The following is a 25,842-nucleotide window of genomic DNA, read 5'->3' as shown; positions in this document are numbered from 1 at the left end:
ATCTGCAAAAACACTCACTATCATCCTGTGTGAATAAACTTGGAAGAAATCACAGGTAGGTTAGTGCGCATGCTCACTCCTCAGTGCGCTGTCTTCACTTAAAGGCAATGTGCCATGGCTGTCATTTTCTGTCTTGTGGTCGTCTTTACACCCTCCTGAGACCTGAAAAATGGATGAGAAAGAGTGATGGTTAAGAGACACAGCAAAGCTTTGTCTGGGCACTTTCCATAACCCCCGAGTAAATCTGCTTAAGCATCGCGGTGCTCCGGGACATGTGCAGCATGCCTTGCGTTCAACAGCGCCAACCTAAGAAATCCCTCACCGCATTAAGCGTGGCTGTGGAGAAGGGACAAGGACAACCTGATGCAATGCAGCAGGAGGCCTAAAGGTATGGTCCCTTTTTTCCCTCAGACCACCCCTGAGTGCTTCCTAAATAAAAGGGAACTCAGTTTAAATTCAAACACCAGCTAGTGAATACGGAAAGTGATGTGAGCATGTTCCTGCTCCCTCCAGGAGCTGCAGCTCAGGCGGGGTCACACAGGCTGCTTGTCTGCCGCCGTGTCAGCCCTGGGCAGTGAGAAGAGGGTCTTCCACACCTACCCGCCCCTGCTAATCCTGCCTCAAAACCTGGTTCCATCTTTGACTCATCACTAGGCCACCTGCAGAAGAAGAGGTTCTTCTTTGAGCAATGGTGTGGCAGGACTGTCGGAGACTGAATTTGCAGAGGTCTCAACTCTCTTTGCATGTGCATTTCTTTTCCGCAGGCGGATACCTTGGTGCTTACCTGCAGTGTACGTATGAGAAATCACCCAGGCTCAAATTGTTACAAAATGTTTAGTGCATATTTTTTATGTGTCTGTGAGAATAGGCAGAACCTTCTACTGTTGCTCTGAATTTCTCAGTGAAACTGAGACAAAAAACCCCAAAACCTGGGCTATAATTAGGAAGGCTGCAGTTCCCTTAGATGCAACATTTCTGAATGCAGTTTTATATTTTGCCAGTTCTAGGCTCCCATTAAATAACCCACTAAAATGCCATTCATTTTCTTTTTTTCCCCATTGTACTGAAACAGCTGCCACGAGTGAGTTGGTAGAAAATGTTGTACAGTCAATAATAACAATAAGAGGAAGAACCATTTGACTCAGCTCAGTGGAATGTTAATCGGGGCCTTAAGTTAACTACTTTCCTAGTAATAGGAGAGGGGATGAAAAAAATACTTTCAGTCTTTGGTTTCTTTTGAAAAATTACATGTACTCGGTTAGCAGAGAGCTTTAAATACAACAAATGGCAGCAGGTATTTTCCTTATTTCTCTGCACGTGGGAATTAAACAGGGGAAAGTTAATGCACATCCGTGAGGTGGCACAGTTAAGTGAAAGCAGAGGAAATGTGACATGTATCCTTTGGAAAGCCGTGTTAATTCATGTCACACCGTAGAGCCACAGAGCTTGGTTCTGTGGCCACGTACGCCGGCGGCACGTACGCCGGCAAAGTCAACCAAGCAGCAACAAAATGCCACACAGTACCCACACGGTTATCTGAGCTCTGGTAAATGTTTAATTTAGTCTAATACTCCTGTATCATGAAATATATATCTATCATAGCACAAACACTGATTTATTGATGTGGAACTTCTCCTCTGTGTTCCCTGACTTGTGGTGATTTTGACCTACTTTAACAAAGCACTTGCGCTTTTCCTGGGGTAAGCTATTTGGATGTTTGACCGTACAGCCTTAAATTAGCAACTTGACATTGAAATGCTGATTTACACCTGCAGTCAAATGGATAACACATGTTAAAGACCGATTGTCAGCAGCTCCAATACGTTATCGCTTCATTCTGGGGCATTGTCGCTTGCCTTTATGGGATTTAAGGAGGCCATTGTGTGGCATTGTTGGTATGGCTATGGACACAGCTGTGGGGGGCTGACGCTGTGTGTGGACTTTGTCATCTATCTAAAAGCTGACATCACTTTCGAAATATCACTGTGGAAGTTGGGATATTTAAGTGTTGCTGTATATTTTAAGATAGCATTGGAAATAAAGGCGCTTTTTTGCTGGCATAAAAACCAGTTAACATTGAATAACTTGCTCTTCTGACCTTTTCACCTTAAGGAAGATTAATGGTTGTTTAGATCAGAACTTCCCCGTGATCAGGGCTCTGAAAGCTTCAGGGATTCAGATGGACAAAGAAAGTCTTTTCACCTCTAGGTCACCAACACAGACCTGTGGTGTCTCTCTAGTGACCATTAGATGGTTGCTCACTAGTTTATGTACGAGAGTTGGTGCTCGTAATCCATTTTCCAACAGACAGGTCCCTGCCTCATGAAAGCTGTCGCCATGTGCTTATCTGAGCAGCGAGAAATGGGAATTAACATGAACAGAGTTTGAACTGCATTTGTCTTGCACTACTAGAACCTCAGAGCCTCTGCAACACTTGTTTCAGTGGATCAGTTCTCCTCCAGAGTCGTCTTTCCAAGCCAGGAAGGGTTGAAGCTCTGTCAGTGCTATGCTGTGAATGGTGACACTTGGATGTTCCCCCCTGGAGGGCTCCAGGCTCTGCTCCCACTTCTGGAGCACGCGGGTCCCAGTCAGACACACTCACAGTGGTGCCACTCGCATTTCTGGCAGTTAGGACATCCTACAATAGCACGTCCCACAGCCTTCGCATAGCCATCTCCCAAGTTTAGATCCTGGTGCGGTCAAGCTGATGCAGTTCTTACCTACTGTATTTGTGTTGTAAATGGAAGTCCTAAAATTAGGACTACTCAGTTGGTAAAGCTGAGCACAGAGCCAGGGGGCAGATCTTGATAGTCAAGTAACCCTTAGTGACTTCTCATGTCGGAAATGATAATGTCACCGAGTGTAAAGCGCGGTTCAGGGACCTACCCGACAGAGCTGAGCTAAAAACGCCAACCCGCTGAACAAAGGCAGTGCAGGGTCGGCTGATGGGTGCTAAAGGTCTGAGCCTGTCCTTCAGTGGAGACAGCTGCATGTGCAGAGCAAACAAGGCACTGGTAAAAAGGCACTGGTCTGCCGTGTGTGCAGACATAAGCATACAGCTGCTTACAGCTGAGTCGCTGAGCCTGAATATATACCAGGGTTACATGCTAGAGAGTATATATAAAAAGTTGAAGAGAGAGGATCTAGGAGTCTACCTCTCTTTGGCTGACCAAGTTGCGAGGCTATAGAAACGTCAGGCTTCAGGAGGGCCACGAAGATGATCAGAGGGCTGGAGCACCTATGCTATTGAGGACAGGCTGAGAGAACTGGGGTTGTTCAGCCTGGAGAAGAGAAGGCTTCGGGGAGACCTTATAGCAGCCTTCCAGTACCTAAAGAGGGCCTACGGGAAAGATGGGGAGGGACTCTTTATCAGGGAGTGGAGTGATAGGACAAGGGGTAACGGTTTTAAACTGAAAGACGGGAGATGACTCCTCCACGAGGAGGAACTTCCTTACTTTGAGGGTGGCAGAGCACTGGAACAGGCTGCCCAGGGAGGTGGTGGAGTCTCCAACTCTGGAGACATTCAAAACCCGCCTGGACATGTTCCTGTGCAACCTGCTGTAGGTGACCCTGCTCTGGCAGGGGGGTTGGACTAGATGATCTCCAGAGGTCCCTTCCAACCCTACGATTCTGTGATTCTATGATTTAGATTAGATATTAGGAAGAAATTCTTTACTGTGAGGGTGGTGAGGCACTGGAACAGGTTGCACAGAGAAATTGTGGATGCCCCATCCCTGGAGGTGCTGAACACAGGCTGGCTGGGGCTTTGAGCAGCCTGGTCTAGTGGGAGGTGTCCCGGTCCAGGGCAGGAGGGTTGGAGCTAGATGATCTTTAAGGTCCCTTCTAACCCAAACCATTCTATGATTCTATGATACTCATTTTACAAAACATTGTAAAAACCCAAAGGATGTAGAATCTATGTTGTTATTAAGGAGAATGTGCCACTTCTATTGCAAAGCCCTCCAAAACTCTTTCCTGTTCCCTTTTGGCTTTCTCTCGCCCAGGCTTATCTCTGTACAGTATCTGCCATGTAGTGGACAGAGCAACTGAACAGATTAAAACCAGAACTGAGTTAATAAAGTGTTTAAATGTAAGGGCTCATCGGTCAGAGGAAAAGGACAAGTAAAGATCACCAGTTCTGTGAAAATCAAAGATCTTCAAGGCTGCGTGACTTGAAAAGGACTGACCTCTATGTAGCTTATGAGCTTGAAAATCCTCTCCTATGTATTTGCAGCATTAATTCCTCTTGTTATCTGAGGTGATCTACTTTAATCAGATTCCTTGAAACAAGTCAAGTACTTAAAGCAGAAGATCTTTGACACCCCTGCTGGCAGCGTCAGTAGAGAGGCCAAAGACCAAATGAGGAGGGAGACAAGATAACCCATTTCCTCTCTCCAAAACCCTTTTTAGAATAATTGGCATCAGAGGGAGTCCCCCAGTTCCCCTTCCATACTCGTAGCTGTACGGTGTATGGCCATTTAACGTTCTTGTTGCACAAAAGCTACCTGAGAAGTCTCACATTTCCAAGACACGGCAATTCCGTACTGGTGCTCCCACTCTGTCCCAAAACCTCCTCTGTGGCAGTGCCATCCCCTGTGCTGTCTTGCTGCTTCACGCAGGCACCGTTGCTTAAATCTGGATCAAAAGGGGACTCATAAATCTGATCCTGCTTCTGTGCCCATAGTGCAGCCTCTCCTACTTTCCTAATCCTTTTTTCTAAGTTTCTAGCTCTGGAGTCTCTGAGTGCCAATAATGATGGTCCTTGTTTTAAATTTGACATCATGTTCTCACAGAACTTAAGCCAGAGGTGGCAAAGCCATCTGATACCCTCCAAAGACCTTCATCCCGCAGAGCACGTGTGTTACATGCGGCAAAAGGAGCTTGATGGCTGCATGAGGACACACTAGAGACAAGTAAGGTCACAGTTGAGGTTGACTCATTCTTTAGACTTATCCATGGGAGAAATCCTAAGTAGTTTGTGCCTGGTTACCCAGGCAGTGGATTTTTCTCCGTATGGTGTGAGAAACGGTATGCAGTTGCAGCAAAAGGGCTACCACTGCACAAATCCAGGAACCACAGGATGAGCTTTAATTAATGTGCTTGTTTGTCCAAAGATGGTTATATTTGTATCAGAAGCCAATAGTCAAAATAATCTTAAAATGTTTTAAAGGAAAAAGTCAGGAGTAAAAAAGCCCCATCCAAAGATTACTGTGCTTTATCGTGGGAATAAAGACCTCGCTGATCAATTAGCTTGAAAAATGAATAAATCAAAGACAAATGTAATTCGAGTTTGGTATCTTAATAAGCTATTGTTGTCACAGCCAAATTTGGACATATTGCTCTTTTGTTGACATTTTTAATGCTGCCTGTGGATTACCAGTACATGACCAGTGTATGAAAGCTTGTTAAGCCTCCACGTGCTCGGCCTGGCCCTAGCTTTAATGCCGGCTCCGTGCAATCCCTGCTGCTGGCACAAGCTCTGTGTGACTTGAACCTTGCAGTGCTGGTCTTTGTGCTGCTCGCTAATCATTGTATAGACTTACTCAAGTGTGTTTTACAAGCTTAGGGCAAATTTGTGAATGTCCAATTATCTATATGTAACTTTTTTAAGAGGAGCCAACCAGGCTTGTTCTTTTTTTTTCTCAGAATCCTGCAGTATCTTTCTGTAACTAGCGGGGGGATGCTTTCAGCCTGGCTTCCAGGTCTGGCTGGTATTTCCTTTCCTGATTAGCAGAGAAGTCTGTGCATTAGCCCTTTCAAACCGCACGACACTTGCATCCCTCTCTCCTGGTCCCCTATAGTGAATGTAAAGTTCAAAATGTTTTTAAGTGCCTCTATCGTCACAGCAGCTTCCAGCCAGATGTGAATTAAAATGTTACTTTTGAAAATTTTACACTTCTTCACAGACCTTGCAGCCGTGCAGTGCTACTTTAATTTTGAGCTAGTTTTGCAGACTGCTATAAGAATGAGGTGAAGTTGCGGACAGCATATCTGTCTCCCTCTTCCTTTCACTTAGAGGGAAATAACAGGCTAGGTATGACAAGCTCACTTTATATTTTGCATTTGCTTTTCAGTCATTGGCAGTTGCAATTCTGTGGCCCTAAAATGAGAAAAAGTGATTCTCTTTCCAAAACACACCATTTGCATTGCATCACACAGAAGTGTTTTAGAGTAAGTGTCTGCAGCATGCACGTGCAGTTTTATCCCATCTTATTTTTAAGTGGCTAATTGTGCATACCTCTGAGTTCATGATCCTATTCCAAAAATACCTGTGGTTTGTCCTTATCATATTGCCCAGCTAATGGTAAGAAATAGGCTCAAGTGGCTCAGTAAAGATTAGATTCGCCTCTTACGCAACAGGGTACGAGATCCAGGGAGAAGCCAGAGACTTGCCTTGGGAAGATGTCTGTCCTCTGCGGCGAGGGAATCCCTTGGTAATACCCCTTGCATATGCTGAGAGTACCGGGATACTTCCCACCGACTTCACTTGAAGAATGCTGCGCTGGAAAGGCTTTCATTTGTTCACAAAGGCCAGGATAAATAAAGTTTCTGATACTTCTCTTAAATCACTCAAAGTTTTTATTACATTTTTTGTAACCGTAATTCAGATTTGGTTTTATTGCATTCCTTTTAAGCTTACCAACTCTGGCGTACGTGGCAAACAGGACAAGCATATACATTTGTTTCTTACAAATGTGAACAGATCCAGCCCCTGGGAAAAGCACCCTTGCCGCCTCCCTGAAGGGACATTTTGCAAAGTTATGGATTTTCTTGTCGACAAGATTTACTGATCCTTGTGCTGTTTCCACCAGTTGTTTTTACCTCAGCATACGTCTCTTCCCCTTTTCCACCTCTCCCTCCTTTCTGCCGAGATTCATAAAAATCAAATACTTTCCCTGTCCCAGACGTGCAGTTCAGGTTATATGGATGTTTTGTCAGACACCATATGTTTGTTCTGGTGTCCTGAGTTCTCCTCCTCCTCCTCAGTTGTCCCCATTCACCTTTGGTCGCCAAGTTCTTCCACCAGCAAATGTTTTGATCCTTTACTGACAACACGGGGAGTTCAGGTGTTTGCTGAAGAGCTATATCACAGCCCACAGTGAGGAATTTGGATTCCACGTGTTGGCGTGGGAGTCTTCAGTCAAAGATATACCCCAGTGCAAAGCTTTTTGGGGTCTTCTTATGGCTGCAGTGGCACCATGTGAATTACATTAATAGCTTATTAATTGTGTTTAGCAGTGAGGAAAAATTTGGGCTGAGTTACTAGATATTTTATGTAATTTGGGGAATGAAAAAATGATTCATAGCGTCAATAAATGTTTGGTTTCGTGCTCCCACCACAGACTGGACTCTTGCTAGGTCAGTAGGGAGCGAGAGGGAAATACTAAGAGAAATTGTCTGATGTGGCTCTGCAAGCAGTCCCTAGGTTGGACATTGTGGAGAGTATCTTCCTCAAGTCTAAAATTGCCGTCGTGCTGTCCTTCAGCAGATTGGATGCTTCGTAGTACACTTCCTTGGCAGGTATTATCACCTCTGTTTTGTAGCTAGATAAACCAAGACATTTGTCCAAAATGGCTCACAGGCAACTAGAAAAAAGCAGCCCAATATGTGCAGTCCTTCTCTTGCAGCCACGTCACGATTTCCTGCAAAACCCTGGGCATTCATAGTGCTCAACCACCCTGTAAGACCTGGGCAGAATGAAGCAGCAAACTCCCTTTTGTGAACAGGGGAAAATTCATTCCCAGGTGAGACAGATTATGTTGGCCCTTCTGAGCCCTATTTTTCCATCTGGAAGCGATGTGAGAGCCTTTTGTCAGCTCTCTGCACGGAGTGACTCATCCCCAGAGCATCGTGTCCCTCGTAAAGATAGGTGTTCAAAGCCTACCTGCTCAAAACCTAACCTATAAAGCCGCGAATGCCTGCTAGTAACCAGCTCTTCAGTCTCATTGCAGTTTTCACATCCCCACCGCTCCTCAACATGATGAAACACCCAATATTTGTTTTAATGTTAAACCCCAGCTGTGATTTTAAAATCTCTTTAAGTTATACCTATAACTAGGAAAACAATGACTCAGATCCAAAAGTGCCTCGTACAGGACTCTGAATATCCAAAGGTGAAACAAAGGTTGGGTTAGGTTTGTTATAGCTTTTTTTTTTTTCTGGTGAACTATTCAGTGTTGCTCTTCATTATTTTTTTTTTTCTATCCTTTTGAAAGCTTTAAAGCCTCCCTACATAACCGCCTCTGCTCCATTCACTGCTGAATGGACGGTGCGCTGATCTTTTTCTCGGTGGGTAATGGATTTGGTTTGATTGCTTGACACGGGGACAATAGGGGGATAAACAATTGCATTGGTGCCCGTGCAGCTCCCCATCTGTTGAGTGTGTGCGCCTTCAGAGGGAGCCGGGCAGGGACAGATGAACGCGCCAGCCGAGCCTGATGTTAATGACATCAGTCATACAAGCAGAACATGTGGCGCAATAAATCAAAAGCTAATTGAACTTTTGCTTGATTATATTGCCATCCCGCCGCCCATTTCAAACACGGCACGGTTTCCCGGGACAATGCCCCCAGCCCCGCAGTGGCTTTGCTGCCCCTGGACAGCAGGAGGCTGCGGTGGGAGGTGACAAGCGATACCAGCTTCTCTTCACTCGTTTCTTTCTTGAAACAGTGACGCCTTCCACTCCGCCAAAATGCTTCCAGGCTCAGGATGTGTATTTGAACAATATTTATTATTTCAAAGGAGAAACGTTGCACGAATATGACAATGACAGCCCATGTTTGCTGGCACTTTCCATCTGGGACTGCTGGTGGCAGACGTCTATAGTAAAAGACAGCACTAGTTTTTGTGTTAATTACACACACGTGCTAGTAATGAAGGCTATTCATTAGACTGATATAATTTAATATCATTATTCACACTTGAAAGTGTTTCTGCTACATCAGTTGCTGGAGCCTGCAAGCCAACGTGTTTTAGCTTAGGGGTCCATGAGAGCAGTAAGTCACCAGCAGTTGAGGGGGCTGATTTTCGTAGACGTGGAAAGGAACAAATTCTGATGGGAGCATTAAGGAATGAAAAGCTTTTGCAAGAAGACCCTTTATTGAAGTGCATAAATATGGAATTAGGCCCCAGAACCATCAAGTCATGTAGGAACCCATCTATGACTGAGCCACCTGCCCTCCCTCTGCAGCCACTGAAGTGTAGGGGCAGATAGACCTGTGTACGTCTGCCTGCCGTGCCCCTCTTTAGTCATCTGCATTTGAAATTTTACACGGAAGTACCCAGGATTCAGGTGGTAGTTTATGAACTTAGAAGATAAAGCACAAAATGCTTTTCTTAATACACCTAGAATCAGCACCTCAACATAAGGGAGGAGCAGATTTTTATGATGTGTTAAAGTACGCAAAATATTAACCCAACTTATTTTAAAAATCCTTGCAGTACTTCTGTAAATGTGTATTCGCCTATACATTGGCTACACAGAACAGACTTTAATTATTAGCCATTTATTGCGGAGGATTCTCCAAACTGGTAAAAGGAGAGGTAAAATAAAATGCTCCTATCTAAGTAGAGGCTTAAAGTAACAGCCAAATTAAGTCTTTGCATTAATAGTATTCATAGAAAGGCAGATGGGAGCAGAAAATGTTGCAATGAAGAATATGGAATGAGATGAGATCACAGCATCGGTCTGTCCTTTGTAGATCTGGACAATGATCACAGAGCCAGATTGGATTAGTGAAACCTATTTACCAGAAGTTCAGAGCGGTTGCATGAAGCTGAAAGGCAGTCAGGAGGGAGAGGTGGAAAATGCATCAGATTTACAGCTGCAGCGACGAAAATTTAGAAGTTTTCACCACCGTGATTTCATCCAAATGTGAGTACATCAAAAACTGTAACAACGGCTCACGGTGTTGTCTTTTAGATGGACGGGGTGTTTAGCATGAGGGGAATGTTTGCAGGGAGCAGCTCATCCGCTCTGCCGTGCCGTGCCGGGCTCTGCTGGCAGCCCAGCGCTCCCTGCTTGTCTCGGCAGCTAATCCGTGTGCAGGTGCTTCGACATTGTGTCTGTGTAAAATCTTTGCGCCGGCAAAATTGGGAGATCTGGAATCGGTGTTGATATACCTATGAGGTAATTGCTAAAAGTGACAGCTTGCAACTGCGTGGCTATTCTGTGTGTTAGAAAAGAAAATGAAGTTCTGCGAGCAGTTAGCAGCTCAGATGAACTGGGTGAACTGCATGAATGTTGAATTTAAGGCTGCTGGCTCAATAAGTGGAACATTTCCAAAGCCATGCCCTGGAAATGAATGCATGATTAACATTAATTGCTTGTAATGAAGAGTAAGAACCGGACAAAGCCCAGTCTCCGTTTGATTGAACAAATTAGTTTAAACTCAATAGCTGAGTATTTCAGCAACAAGGAAAAGAAAGCAGGTAAAAGCAGAGAAAACAAATTGTGGGGCCAGATCAGATCTTCGCTTGCAAGCTGCGAGCGTGAGCTCTCAGCTGCTTGATTTCAGAATATAAGTGGAAATGACAAAGTGAACCATCACTGTAATTGGTTTTGTTGCCCAAAAGCTGGGCTGTGCATACAAACAGCCCTTTGCAGGCAAATCCAGAAACATCATCTGCAAGGATTCGTTCTTCCCTTCCTGCTCCCGCTCCCTGCAGAAAATCCCGTTTGCAGGGGGAGCCCCGCAGCCCCACTGTTCGCGTTGCTGCCATTGTATTCCTGCGCAAGTGGGTCACTTCTGGCTACCTCCGTGCTTCACTCCTCTTTCAATGGCTATTCAAGTAACTGCATGTTTGCTGGTGCTGTGACTTCCCTTTCATGCCTTGCCATTCTTCAGCCCCAGTAAGCCATTTGCCACTCGCGCTGGCAGACAACAGGCAGCGAGTTGGACTGTGGATCTTATGCTCTCTGGAAATAGGCAAATTTATTACCTGGGCACATTTATATGTTGTTCCTTGTGCACCAGCCTGGGTACCAATAACAGCACAACAGTACTTGCTTCTGGTAGAAATCTATATAAACTGTGCTCCTCGCACTGTCCAGTGAAATACATACAATATCAGAGAGGCACGAAGATGATTCCTTGCATCACTAAACTTCTCTGCACTTGAGTGTTTTGCTCGTGAGCAGCTAGTTTAGTTGTCAAATGATGGAATTCCAGAAGTAAGGGTAATTGCAACAGCTCCAAAGGCAAATTACAACATATTCCTAGGGGAAAAAAAAAAACAAACACCATCATTATGTTTGTGTGATTTTCATCCCACGCTCACCATGGTTTGAAATATAAAACGTGTCCTTCAGGAGAAGGCAGTAGGGGTCCCTGAGGATATCATGCCATGCAAAACAGACCGTAATCAAACTGACAGCTTAGCACACTCTCAAGCTCCATACGGGCAGATAACTTACTTGTGACGAGTTCAGTGGGGAAGTACCCTGTGCTGCAACGGGTCGCTGGCAGGGACCCTGGGCAAGACTGGTCCCCTCCCCTGTTACCGTTCTGTGGGCAGAGCATTGGCCAAAACTTTATTTCTAGCCAGCGGCATCCTAATACTCAGCACTTACATCCTCGCTGCAGTATCGAGGGGTGGCTTTTAGATAAATACAAGCCATCTAGGAAGAGTAACTGGTCCCACTGCCAGCTCTGCTTGTACCAGGGCCCTGGAACGGCTGGCCGCTTGTTGTTCCTGCCATCAGAGGAGAGGAGTTTGGCTGCAGAAATGAGCAGCCTTGAGTGAACTCCAGCTGCTCCCTCAGCTTCAAAACTCTCTGCAAACATTAATACATAGCAACGGCAAGCCCTGCAACTCCTGGAGTTGAATGTATGCCAAAAATGTAAAGGAAAGCTCACCTGGAGAGTAAGGGTCACCCGTCATCCCATAACAAATCATCCTGGCTCTTCAAAGCCTTTGGACTGTACATGGAGCCTGAGTAGGGAACCCCATTCACATACCTTGCTGTTAAGGTCAGCCTTCAGAATTTGAGTTAATTCTCAAAATTTGGCATTTTTTTGCAGGCCTGTTTCTATCATTGGCTGATAAATTCTATAGTCATGACTCCCGTACCCCGAACACACAGGAGGGTAGTAATTTTAAAGGGCAAAGGGTAAGACATGATGAAAGAGAGAGGTGGAAGCATCACTAAGTCATTTTTTCAAGTCAAACTAAAATAAAAATTGTTTAAACAATCTTCACTTTGTCCAAAAAAAAGCCCCACCAATCGCTTCAGTCCAGTCAAAAGTTTGGCTTATGATCTTGGCATCTTTTGTGTCCAATGGCTAGCGATTCTGGTTTGCCTGTGATTTTGGTGTCTTCATGGGTTTAGGAAATAAAATTGTGAGACAGACTAAGCAAAATGCCCTGAGTCAAAGAACTGAATGGGCCATTTTGAGGACTGAAAAAGAAAAGACTAGGCTTAGTGCAAATGTTGTGCTTTGGACTTCATGCAGTAAAACTGAAGTGATGTCATGACACAGTTTGATCTTATTGAAAAAGTCCCTATCTCGGTAAAATGTTAGGCGTCTCCAAAGTTAATGTATACACTAGTCATGTTTGAAGGTGACTGGATGGAAAGAGAAGCTCATTTCCTTCTGAAACATCGTCGGGTGGGAGGCCAGATCAAAACTCAGGAAGGAGAAGGACGGTTCGTCCTGGAAACCTATGGGAGAGGTGCCGAAACTTGGGGAAGGCTGTTGCCGTGTGCCCACAGATGTCTGTATTGTACAGCTAGAGCATGGTCTCTGACATGACATTAAAAAGGACTTTCTTTTGGGTTGCGTCAGCTGGAATCCTCCTTAAACCCTTTCTTCTTTTCCCCTGCCACTCCCCACCGTGACCCAGTGTATTCTCACGGAGGACTTTTAGAGGCGTGTGTAACCTCATCTTGTCTGCCTCCGCTGCACCCTGACTGAATTCCTGTTCTTCTTTTTGCAGCATGTAGTCCTGCCCGAAGACGAGCCAAAAGTACGCAGCACATCCTAACGAAGAGTGTAAGAAAAATCTCCCTTTCTTTTCCTTTTTTTTTTTTTTTTTTTTTTTTTTTAATTCTAGTTGGCTACACTTATCCTTAAAAAATGCTATGGATAAATGGGAAGTGCATCTTTCAGGGCAAAGTGCGTCGGTGTCTGATGCAGGGAGCGATGCGGGAAACAGAAAGACGAGTTTCTGTAAAGCTACAGTTTATTTACAGGAGCGCTTTCAAACTTCAAAAAATACAGTCCGTCTGTGCAGAGCCAGTCAAAATGAACATAACAGCTTATCAACACAGGTCATCTGAGGGAATCACAGGCTTAGTTCTTATCCATAAAGCCCTAATAACAGTGACAGAGGGACAGGCAGGAAGGAAAAGCAAACAAATCATATCAATACATACATGCATTAGTCAAGGAAACAGTATTCCATTACCCAAGGAATTTGGGATAAAACCACCGAGCAATGGACTGTGGCCCCGACTCAAAGAGATGACTCTGAGAGAGGACGCTTGTCCCTTGATCCTGGCAGCACTTGCCTGTCCTCGACTCACCCACGATGCACCAGCACAGAGCGCACTGCCAGAACTTTCCCCACTCCCTGCAGGTGAGGTGCCCCCCCAATTCAAAGAACTGAACATTTTTCATGCTCCGAGAAAATGTTTTCCAAGTTTGGACACTTTGACACATGGGCATGATGTTTCTTGTCTTCAGAGACAGTTTTCCCTCCTTAAATCCACTCATAACCCCTTCCGCGATCCTTTTATCGCCTTTCTGATTTGCAGGAATGGTGCCCTCTTTCTCTTGCACGTATCAAAGCACTTTTTACAAGCTTTGAGACTCTTCTCACTACAGATCTGTCTCTTACCTAGTGCTTTGTTGGAATATTTTGCTCCATGGCCTTTCCTTTTCCCGTGCCCTGTCCCACTTCCCAGCCCCATCCTCATTTGTAAATAGCCTCCTCTTCGTATTCCTGATTCCCTAATCTCCCCACCGCACCGTAGGTCCCTCCTGCTTACCACGCTTACCCGTGCACTGGGAAAATCCTCGCCACATTCACTCCCATCCCCAATCTTGATTATTAAAGCGGATCACAGGACCCTGATACTTCACAGGATGCCTGAAGGGGTCCCCGGGTATGGTCAATAACACTCCTGTGGTAACTGAGTAAATACTGTATCTGTCTATTTTCTCAAATAGTGAAAAATCTTATTTTTGTCCCGTAACTCAGGCTGAGGTTTCAAAATGACTTTTCACTCCAAATGAGGATGGAAGTCAGAGTGTCAGAGTGTTACTCAAAATAAGCCATTTTGAGATACTCCTTTTTTTATTTGTTATGCCTTTGGTATATTTTGTTTTCTATGTAATATAAAAATAGCAAAGAAGTCCAAACCAGAAGTGAACTATTCTGACTTAATAAAACAGAATGCTCAGAGAATTTCTCAATTCTCTGGACAAAACAGATAATTTTCCAAGAAAATGCCCCGATTTCTAACCAGAATTTTCTCTTAGAACTACTCATCATCTGGAACATTTTCAGCTAGCTCTCATCAAAATCCAGGGCAACGGTATGTCTGTTATCATGTTCTCAATCTCAGCAGATAGATAGTTGTTGTTTCTGCTAAATGGGAGCCTCTAATATTTAATTTGGATTGGATCAGCTGCTGTAGCAGCACTGTAGTCATAAAGGTCTAAGAAAATAAGATAAGAAAGTCCCTGTTTTGTTGCTGTATTTTTAAAGGATTTTTTTTTTCCTTTGGGGCTTTCCTGACCCCAATTAAACATGTCCTTCGATTGGCCCTTAGTCATGGTGCAGGCAGCGTCATATTAGCAGTGGGAGCCTGAGGAATGGTCTGCAGCTCCAGCTGAGAAACCAAGCAAGGCTCTCAAACCAAAGCCATTGGCACAGTCAGCACTTAGACTTGTGCCTTCCCCTTCTTCAGTGTGATGCAGCTGCTTACAGCTCATGCGCAAGCATTCAAATAAATAGCGCGTCCTACTGGAATATGCGTGCCTGTGAGGAAGTTGTGATTGCCAATTTTGAGACCCACAGAAAAGTAGCAGAATGATTCTGTCTTTTCCACTTTTAACTCTGCACCTGCAGTCAGTGCTGTAGAAACGCCTCAGCCAACACGAAATCTTCTGTTCTGGTGATTGCAGTGGATGCACAACTTTAATCCTCGGCAAGGGCAAAAATAGCAAGCAACGTGGACATCTGCCAGACCTTTTTTTCGCGGCAGAAATACTCAAGCAGTGTAGCATTAAGTGATTTAACATTCAAATGACTCACCTTGGGGGGTAACTTCCATCGCATTCAAGAACGCACCCCAAAAGCACAATCATGACTGTGGAAGGGTGAGAGAAAGGGGGAAACACCTTTTTTTTAATTGAGTGTTTCACCAATATGCTTATTTGCAGTTCCTATTGCCCTACTGAGAGCTATTTTCAGTGATAGTAGATCCTTCCCTTCCCTTGCTCTCCTAGCCCCAAAATCCTTTGGGTAGAACTGTCTGGACACCAATACATGGCTACTTTGCAGAAAAATGGCAAATCCCTCTGTGCATGCTAGTGCTGCCACATAAAATATTGGATCAGCATTAGACCATCAAAAAGAGCTTAACTCTACAAATCTGGCAGTTCCTCCACTAACAAGCACTTGTTGTTCAGCCTCTAAGCTTCAAAGTTTTATCCAAAGCCAGATGTTTAATTGTCACCTTTTCTGATTGTTTGTTGGTGTGGGGATGGGATTTTGGGTGCAGAAGCAGGGTTGTGGGGACAGCCTCTGCGCTGCTCTGCAACCCTCCTGCATCCTCCGTGTCCCCTGCTTAACACAGCTAATTCTAACAGCGGATACGCCAGGCAGTAAAGTTCAAAAAAAGAGACTTTGCTGAACTCTGAGTTCAGAGCCAGCGCCCTTCAAGCAGACTGAGCTGGTCAAGGGACTTACAGGTTCTAAAAACAGTAGGCTTTTTAGAGAGCAGATTACTAATTCTGCATAGTTTGGCTGCCTTTGCCATTCACACAGATTTAAATTTCCTGGTACATCTAGAAAAGAAAAGTGACTTCCAGCTGATCCTTCTGCCTTACCCTAGGTACCCTAGAGAAATGTCAGCTCCAGTTTAGATCAAAACTGCACTACAGCAGGTTTAGTTTCCTGACCTAGATAAGTCTTTACATATTACAGTAATGGGTGAGGTAGCCAAAGTCACGGTGAAATCTTGAATTAGGAGATAAGAAACTCCAAAAGTGTACTACAGCCAAACGCTGCAAACATAGATGTTAACCAAAAGCGTGCTATAGACCTTGCACTGCTGCCTCCAGCTGTAATGGAAAATGGCATTGCAACTTAATTATACAGATTCTGCTGCTTGAAGGCGTTTTGGCATTACTGATATGACTTGTAACAAGGAATCTCAAGAACATTGACAATGTGCCTAAATAATTCCTGCTACTAATGGAGTTCAAAATCCTGCTTCCTTTCCCCAAACTAAATTTCATCCTTTGCAGTACATAGGCAGATTGTTAAAATTTCAAGTCAGTGGTGGTTTACACTGCTCAAATAAGCCACTTTCAGGATTAGAGACGACCGCAGCCAGCATCCTACTTACCAAAAATGCACTTTCCATGACCGTGCAAAAGAAACGACCTCAGGTGTCTCAGTAGCAGAGGGCTGATGACATTTTCTGTCACACACCAAAGAAGACTGGGTGTGACCAAGAGCACTGAGGTATTTCCAGAGCTGGTGGGAAACGCTGAGCTTTGTGGCATTCCTTGAAGGCTGGGACAGCTCAGTTCACACAAGGCAGGCTCCAAGGGACCCCTGTCAGGCACAGCCTCATCATGCCCGTAATGAATACAGGTGTCTGTGCCAATGGCACTGTGGTGATGGGGGATGATGCATCTGGTAAGCAGCTTGCAAGGTTCGGGTGGTCAGGGCGTGCGTGGACACAGGAGCCTGCAGCCTGCGAGGAGCAGAGGGATGAGGAGGTCCTGGAACTGGTCCAGGGGCAGCTGGGGGAGAGCCAACTGCTTGAGCAGCAGCAGGAGGCCTCTCACCACCAGCATCACCCTCATTTCTGAATTATCAGAGTGATGCTGAGGCTCAGCTCTGTCCGGCAGCGCCAGATTCGTGGTCAGTAGAACTGGGCACCAGCTGTGTCCTCCTTTAGCACGTGCTTGTCTTCAAGGACACCAGTAGTCCCTTTGATTTTAACTTAACACTGAGCATGTCCTTAAGTAGCTTACGGAGCAGGGACTGTGTTAGGCTGTGTGCCAAAATCCACAGAACTAAGAGAAAACCCCTCCTAGGTCTTGGATTAGGCTCACCAGCCCTTTCCAGCAGTATTTTTGCCTGCTTTTGGGCAGTTTCTGCTCCTTGTCCTGCTGGTCAGTGGGATCTAGGTCATGTAGCCTTCTCCAGACTCCTGAGAGTACATGGAGTCCAAAGAATAAAGAGTGGTCAGGTTGGGGTTTTTCTTTTTTCCTGTTATGGAAAACACTGGTGTGCATGTGTTTTTATAATGTGTAAAAATTTGTGTGCACAGAATATTGCAAATTAATGGCAAAATGAATTAAAACTTACTTAAAGAAAATGGACAATTTTGCTTGAGGGGACATGCTTGAATGCAGTTTTGTTTTTATCTTGAGTGTATGCAGAGCAAAAAATGGAATCAAGGCTTTTTCTATGCCAATAGCGTGCTGCTCCATTGCTGGTCTCAGTCTCCAGACAGAATAACTGTACTTATTTATAAAACACATAGATGGCAACTATCAGTCATCAGTTAGCTGCAAGTAACTGCTTTGCTTCTGGTCTTGCAACATAAGATCAACATAAGTAAGTCTAGTAGGAAACAGTCTGAATAGTTGCCATGTGTCATGTTTCCTTGCTGGTTTGGATCTTCGCCCCGTTTAACTGGTTCTCTGTATGACAGTAGCAAGTCTTCAAGGAGGAATAAAATAAAATAAAATAAAATAAAATAAAATAAAATAAAATAAAATAAAATAAAACCAAAGTATGAAACACTCTTTCCCTGCTGTCAGGATTTTAATCTTCCTGAGAAAATTGCTTCCAGACCATCCTCGATAACAGCCCTGGTTTTTCAAGCTCACGTTAGCTCCGGCCTCCCCAGTTGCCTGTGGCAGCACAGTGAGTGCCATGGCTTAGTTGTGGTCGATGTAGAAAAGAACTTGATTTTGTTCACGCTTGTTTTCAATCACTCTGTTCGAGATACAGGAGGCCTAATTTTCAAAGATCCGGATCTCAGTGAGTTTTGTTTGTGTGAGCTAATGTTTGTGAAAATTAAGCTCCAGGAGCACAATTATTCGCCGCCTCGTATCCCCTGTAGTCATTTGCCAGGTATAAAATGCAAGTCCGAAAGACAAAAGAGGCCATGAAGAAATAGCATTTGTAATTCACATTGCATAAGTTTAGCTGATTGCCCAAGATATGACAAAATAAGAAATTAAATTTGAGCTGTCTCGAAGGCATATCCTATTCAGTAGATCTTGAAAAGGACCACATTTCAGTCTCCTGAGGAGAATACAGAAAGGTGCAACTAGGTAGCTGGGTCCCAGAGAGACCCCACGTGATTCTCCCATATTCTTATACGTCCCATGCACAGAGGCAGGAGCCAAACAAAACAAACCCCACAAATCCCACAATCCCCACCCAACAAAATCCACTTTGGGTGACAGTAAAGCAGCGGGAAGAGCAAGCACCGTGCTGCTCCCCTGTGACCTTGGCAGACCACCTAATCTCCAAAACCAGGCGTAACAGGATGGGTTTGCCTCTTCCCTGCAGGTGGTGGCCATATCCGATCATCGGCCCCACAGGCCAGAGAAGCTGCAGCCCCACCAGGGTGACCTCCTCCAGGTGCTGTACGGTGAAGACAAGGAGCGGGGCTTGGGCCACCTGCAGAGCGGGCAGCGGGGACCCAGCCCCACCAAGGGCACTGCCCAGCACGGTAAGTCCACAGAAGTGGCTTGATTCCTCCGTGGCTTCAGAACACTCTTAGATATTGCAGTCTTTCTGTTTGCAGTGAAGCAGGCGCTTTGTTGTGTACCTGAAGGATACTTCCATGTTTAAAGTATTCAGTGGAATTAATAAGATAATGACCGTGGCATTACAGAGCTCTCGCTTTCTTCAGTCATAAACTGGCTTTCTTCAGAGTCATAAACGCTCTCTTTCCAAAGGCTGACAATATTTCAGAGATGATGGATTGCATATTACCGAGTTTGCCTGAGTCATCTTATTATATAAAATCCCTGCTTAGAACCTGCCAGAACATAATTATCTGGGATGAAATTTTCGATCCTGGATGACAGCCAGAGACCTGATTTTGTTTTTTCAACCAAAACTTGTTCAGCATATTTGTGAGAACTCATGAAGGAAAAATAGAGTTTGCCAATGCAAAACCGAGGAACTGAGTAGACATAAATAAACTGGTCGTTCAGCTCCTTCAGCACTGGTGTGTTGTGTTTGGAAGGTCGAAGCTGGAGCCAGGCCATGCAGTTTGGCAAGGAGTGGCCTTTTAATCAAAAACTCATCTTTTGCTCCCTTGAAAAACCACCCAGAGGCAATCAAGTCATAAGCCTTTGAAAAAATCCCATAAGCACATGTTTGATAGAGACATTGGACATTTAGCTGTCAAAAGATGCTAAATCTGTAGATACTACCATGAAGGTGCATGTTCTTCACACCACCGGTTTCCAACTGCGCTGCTCATAAGCCATCCTGTTTGAACACAGATCAGACAAGAGGTGGGCCTGGGAAGCTGTGAAGGAACAAACTGAGCTTGGGACCGTAGGGAAAGATCTTAAACCAGGACCGGAGCCAAGAAATGGCTGAACAAAGGGCTGGGGCTTTGCGGCTGGAGGGGGGACAGGAGGAGGAGTGGCTGGGACCGGCCATTGGGTAGTGGGTGGCAGAGAGCCAGCGGGGGAGAAAGGGGGAACTGTTGGTCTCTGCTGTGAGGGGAAACAAGAGGTAAAAGATGACAGATAGGTGTGAACAGGATAAAAGACATAGGAATCTGAAAAAAATGGGGGATGAAATAACTTTGGTCCAGTTCTGGTATTTCATAACTTTTGAGTGCCTGACTTTATAGATTTAGCATTTTAAGGGGGGGAAAGGAGAAGCCTTTGCAAATATTTGTATGAAAATAAAAATAGGTCTTTGCTACGATGTGCTGCCGTGTCCAATTTCAGTACGCAGAGAATAGGGTGCCATAAGAGAGTCTAGAAAGGTTTCTCCAGCTGTTTCTCTATGCTGGCGAGCCAGCATAATGTGATATGAAGTGAGATATGTGTATGGATGAGTATCATCTAGTTTCATTAATCTGTGTAGAAATGTGACCGCCACATAAATTTCACCCTTCTAAAACATTCTTCGATTTTCTTACTGGAAATAGTTGCGTCTGTAGAGTTTTCCATGCTTACTCCATAGACAAGCACCATTGAATATAAAAGAGACCAGATTTGGTAAAGCACAGCTTGAAATCTGGGCCATAGAGTGAATAGTTCAACTTCCGGAGGACGTGAAAAATGTGTAAACAAGAGCATAGATGAGATTATCAGTACACATCCAAAACCCTACACAAATATCAAAGCATAAGGACAGTGCATTCCAGCATGCAGGAAGGCAAGTAAATGTAGTGGAATGCCAGAACAAGAAACCCCTGACTGCGCTCAAAGCTGTGTTTTGCTTCAGAGGATGGATAGATCAAAAAAAAATTGCACTTATTCTCCTGGAAAGAAGTACTCAGTTTTGTACCAAGTTTTTGTACAAGCATTTATCTTGGAAACACAGGGCAAGTCAGAATAACAGATGTGGGACAACCCTTGTCCCAGGCTTGGACATCCATAGCACCTTCTGGAGGTGGAATTCCCACCGCACCCAGCCACCACTGTCCTGAAGAACGCTTATGAACATGAAGCCATGGAGACTTACTTTTGCTTACATATTTTGCAAAAACTTTGCCAGAACATTTTCTATGTCTAATAAGAAGAGGGACAGGCTGAAGGGAAGAGTCAGACAATACATGATAAAAAAAAGAAAAAAAAGAAGAAAGAAAAATTGTGGACATTAGCTGAAGCATTGCTGCCTGGAGCCACTTGCTGAATACTGTTAGTACCTAATATGCAAGATGAGAGGAGGTAATTGAATTAAACTTTGATGTGAGGTATACAGTTAGGTAGCTAATGGAATTACTGGCAGGGGAGGGAGGGGGGAGGCGGGGAGCGGGAAGAGGGAGTCTGGTTAAGATATTTATCATGGTCAAATATTGCCTCCAGAAGGAGAAGACAGTTCTGATTGGTAACGCATGCTGGAGACAGCACTGTCAGCAGCGCCTTGGCTATTTCTGATGTTTGCTGTCATTATTTTTATTCCATTGGTGACACCATTTGTGAATCATAGTCTATCCTCTGTCTTGGTGAATCTTGGTGTTTCTGTAGATACCCGCTCTTCGCTTACCTGAATATCCTTTTAAAAAACAGCAGGCAACTGAAAATGGCCAGGAACAGAAAGAAAGAAAAAGGCCAGGGGTGGGGTGGGGTGGGGGTGGGGCTGGGGGTGGTGGGGGAGATATCTCCACGTTCCCACAGCCAAAGGGGAGAATTTGGCTCCATGAAAAAAATCTCGCATCCGTCACCGTTTCTTTCCTTGGCACAACTAGCAGGAATGTCAGTGAGCATTTATCCATGGATAAGTTATCATCTGAGCACTCACTTGTAACTGAAAGATAACCTCCAGGTTTGAGGCCAGCAGAGAGAGGTGCCACTCAGCCATGGGCAGAGAGAAAGGTTGAAATACCTTCCTGTGGTGGGGTGGATGTAACACACATCACTGCCCAGATTGGAATAACTCCCCAGGGCAATCCAGAAAGGAGACTGATCTCCTAGGCAGGACAAACCTGGCAGTGGGGCTCCAAGATGCACAAAAACTGCGTTACCCAACCTCTGCTGAGGAGCAGCAGATGGGGCCACTCTTTGTATGTACATACACACGGGCGTTCACAGGAGGAGAAGGGCTCCCACCTGGCTTGGCCTGCTAAGGCCAGCTCATCATCTCATTTGAGAACTCTAGGAGCAAGCAGTTGACTGACTTTCCAGAATGACTTAAGCAATTCCAAAAATCACCTATTTTGACACCACAGTAGATGATCATAACCTGCACTTTTGGCTGCAATCAAATCTAGTGGGACTATAACCTGAATCGGGGCTCTGTTCATATCTGGGTTTAACTGCATGGAAGGAGGCTCTTAATACAAGCTATGCCAATGGGATAATTGCTGATAATGCCATGTTTGTTATGCTTTGCAGCGGGGATTACTAATCGAGAGTCATCCAAATCCTGCAATCACCTGTTGGATGGAAAATCTTTGGTAAGTAAATACAGCGAGACCAACTGCCACTGCCTGATGCATCTTAAAACCTAGTACCTGTCAGCGTGTCCCACATGAACAGCGCGTCAGTCTGTCACAGTATGTGCAGATTCCACAGTCTTCATTAAGGCTTTGAGACATGACTTATGCCAGAGGATTCTTAGCTGGAAGTAGAAACTGACGTAGGATGGCTGCCCCTGAGGGAACCAGGAAGGGTTGTAGGGTGGAAACAGGCATCCTCCCATTCCAGATGCTCAGCCACCTGCAAGAGCTGGGAGGAATTAACCTCTTGTTTCTCAGGGAATTTCACAAATTGGGAAAAAAATAATTTCTAAAGTGGAACAAGCATCAAATAATTCATATTCTCCAGAAAGCCAACCTGACATGATAATCGGATCAATCAAAAATGTGAATAAAGAGTCGATGGGAAAATCATCATGCAAACCCCAAAAATTTGTTCTGCAATGGACAGACAAAACGTTTTGGTTAAAAATGACTAAGGTTTACTAAAGCGTTTTCCCTCCCTTCTTTTTCTCAAAGGCCAAATTTTCCAAGTCCCTACATTTTATAAAAACTAGATTTTCAAACAGGAAGTAGTCCTTTGAAAAGTTTCTGACCAATATCAGACCGTGCTATAGAAACTTTATGGCTTCAAATGCTCTTTTGGATGGCTGCAATATACTTGCTAGCTGGTGGATGGGCTACACTCGAGAAAAATGACTGTACAATATTGAAGGCTGGTCACAATTAATGGTATTCAGTGTAATGAAACTAACTGCACCTACCAAGAGTTAACCTGGTTAAATTTCAAAGTACGCTTGCAAAAGTGATTTCAATCATCTTTAAGTCTTGGGATACTTGCAGAGCACACCCAAATGTATCCAGTCTCAGATTAATCCCAGGAGAAATAGCCCTAGACAACTTAATACCAGCTATAGCCATGACAATAATATGAAGAAATTTTTCAGTATTGCCAGTAAAATCAGTAAGTGTGTTTATTGCCTGAAATGACAAGAGCACGTCACAATTTTTGACGTATTTTTCTGTTTCTGGGCAACACACAGTTTAGCTTACCATCTTGGAGGATACACCGGTCTCAGTGGCCTGTTTATGGGAAAAGGTGACTCAGTACTGGCGGGCAATTTATGATCAAATAAGACAAGGAGGAAGTTGATGGTTAGGCACTTGTGGGGCCGTGGCGGAACTGGGGCATGAACCAGGGTCCCCCACAACACAGGACAGCACCCAGCAAAAAAGAGAAACATTTCTGAACGTCGCTCGAGAAACAGGGGTGGCTGGTAGAGCTGCTGCCCTGCCAGCGGCAGAGGTGGCCTGTGAAGAGCCGCAAGAGGCAGGCTGCTCACTCTGCACAAAGTCTCGCCTCCTCGGGAAGCTGGGCAAAAAAAACAGGGAATAAAAAGTTCTGCAAGCCTCCCTCCTTCGACGGCAGGTGCAATTCTTGCTCATACGAGCCCTGTGCTGAGCTCAGTGAGACCGTTCATGCGAGCAATCGGTATTTGCGTGGGTAAGAGCTGGGCAGCCAAGTCCCTAGCCAGCCTGCTTTCTCTTGTAAAGAGATTTACGGTATTTATGCATTTTCCTAAAATGGCCTCTTTCCTCAGATGAGGGGTCCCTACTCATCAGTGGCATTTCCTAATGACGTGCTTTTTCCTCCCGCAGTTCCCACCATCGCCGGTTGCTCGTATCACAGCGAAAGGGGTGGCTGTCACAGACTCGCCCGCCGGCGACAGCGCTTTGACGGAGGAGTAAGTCCCTTCCCACCCCTCAGCCAAGGCGGGCAGGGCTGCGCATGGGGCGCGGGTCACCTTCTCACCAGAAACACAAAGAAGTGCTCAGCTGCAGATCTCCTCTGAATCGCAGCTGTAAAACCTCAGTGATTTACAGGAAAGCCATGCCGCTTGCTTCCCAAAGGCAGGGAGAGATCAGCTAAAGGACAGGCTGATTGTATCACCAGCCGTGGCCATTTGTACAGCTGACCCAGTGCCAGTTACAGCTCTGTTTTATCACTAGAAAGAAAAGCATCTAAATTCAAAATTTAAGTATTTTCCCCTCAGGAAGCCTATAATATTTGCCCTATGGCAGTTTCGAAAAGGTAATGAAATATTTTTTCAACAAAGGTTTATTGTCTTTAAGTGTAATTAAGGAACAGCTTGACCACAGTACAAATGCACTCATCAGTAGGCAGAGAACCCCCCAGACACGGATCTGGGGGGTATTTGTGGTGCTGCCATTGCCACCTGGGGGACAGTAACAAGCTCATTGGCACAGTGTCCTCGCACTTTGTATGCAGAGACATAAATCCCTCTCAGACGGCAGCCCTTGGTTTTCAGTGGCCGGTCGTCATAAGCAGGGAAGAGAGGCCGCAGAGATGAACGCGTTATGTATCTGTGCTTTCTTTGCTAGCCACCGGCAGCGCTGGAGGAAGACAACGGAGTACGACCTGACCCTGCCACCTGGAGCAGAAGCTTCCCTACCGCTGACGGGAGGCAACCTGTGCGGGACGCCCAGCCTCCTGAGGAAGATGTGGATGAAGCACAAGAAGAAGTCGGAGTACCTGGGAGCAACAAACAGTGCCTTTGAGGCGGACTGATAAGGCTCAGCATCGCTTGGAAAGACAGAAGGTCCTTTACCCAGGACAAGGTGCTCTAGGATCACTGAGGGAACAGACACAGCACAGCTCATCCAGGAAAACAATATCCTTTTTATTACTTGATGTTATTGCCTCAGAATGGTGGGAGAAAGGCTAGCTAAGGTAAAAATGGTGACCGTGATACAACTGACTGGCCTGCCTTTGTTGCGATAGACTAAAATCCCAAGTATCCCACTAGCTTTACGTCTTGATTCAATGAAGCTGAAACTACTGCTGGCCCATTCAACATTTCACATCTCCTGTCTGAATCAGCTCGGACTCACAACAAGAAAAGCCTTCCAAGAGGTTTGGGTATTCCTGCCAGGCAACAGACCGATTACAGAGTGCCGTTAAATCCCAGGGGTCTGCTCGTTGTGTACCACTGCTTGTCCTCTTCCCCCGCTCATATCAGGAGATAAAAACCACATCTTATGATATGCTTGGTTGAACAACATACGCTAAACATTTTTTTCTTCGGTTTTGATATTTCAAGACAGGAGTAAATGATGCAAAAATTTTAAAAGAACGGGTGAGTCAGAACTGAGCAAGTTTGCAAACACACGTTTACCCAGCTTTGCTATGTGACGAGTGATTGGTGTTTCAAAGCGTCCTGCCAGATCAAACTATGAGCAACTGGATAACCTTAAGAGATACTTTCTTCCATAGAACCTGCTTATATGTTAACTCATAGTCAGCAACTTACTCTCTACCTTTGCGGTACGGGATAGTTCACTAGGTGCACAAAAATACCAGGAGGAAAGAAAATATGTAAATGGTGCAACGAGGTGACTAAACACGAGCTATTTGCCTATAGGAGACCTGTGCTTATGAATAG

At 45.0% G+C, this 25,842-nt stretch overlaps 1 protein-coding gene across 1 annotated transcript; it reads left to right on the top strand.

The window, feature by feature from the left end:
- Positions 1 to 9,807: 9,807 nt before the first annotated feature.
- On the top strand, positions 9,808 to 24,968 carry VXN (vexin). The gene is made up of 6 exons (XM_054192872.1): positions 9,808 to 9,874; positions 12,940 to 12,995; positions 18,775 to 18,937; positions 22,296 to 22,357; positions 24,038 to 24,123; positions 24,782 to 24,968. Exons 1-6 carry the CDS (start codon positions 9,808 to 9,810, stop codon positions 24,966 to 24,968), a joined length of 621 nt encoding a protein of 206 aa, XP_054048847.1.
- The last annotated feature ends 874 nt before the right edge of the window (positions 24,969 to 25,842 follow it).

Source organism: Rissa tridactyla, chromosome 2 (genome assembly GCF_028500815.1).
Source record: "Rissa tridactyla isolate bRisTri1 chromosome 2, bRisTri1.patW.cur.20221130, whole genome shotgun sequence".
In the NCBI taxonomy this organism is placed as follows: Eukaryota; Metazoa; Chordata; class Aves; order Charadriiformes; family Laridae; genus Rissa; species Rissa tridactyla.
Note: the sequence above shows the minus strand (reverse complement) of the source record. Positions and strands in the feature narration are given on the sequence as shown.

What these genes read in the sequence shown, in the direction of transcription:
- VXN (XM_054192872.1), top strand. Translation starts at nt 9,808, where the DNA reads ATGCATCAGATTTACAGCTGCAGCGACGAAAATTTAGAAGTTTTCACC. An exon ending in AGCACATCCTAACGAAGAGT is followed by an intron (nt 12,996 to 18,774) that starts GTAAGAAAAATC and finishes TCTTCCCTGCAG; the next exon opens with GTGGTGGCCATATCCGATCA. An exon ending in GACAGCGCTTTGACGGAGGA is followed by an intron (nt 24,124 to 24,781) that starts GTAAGTCCCTTC and finishes TTTCTTTGCTAG; the next exon opens with CCACCGGCAGCGCTGGAGGA.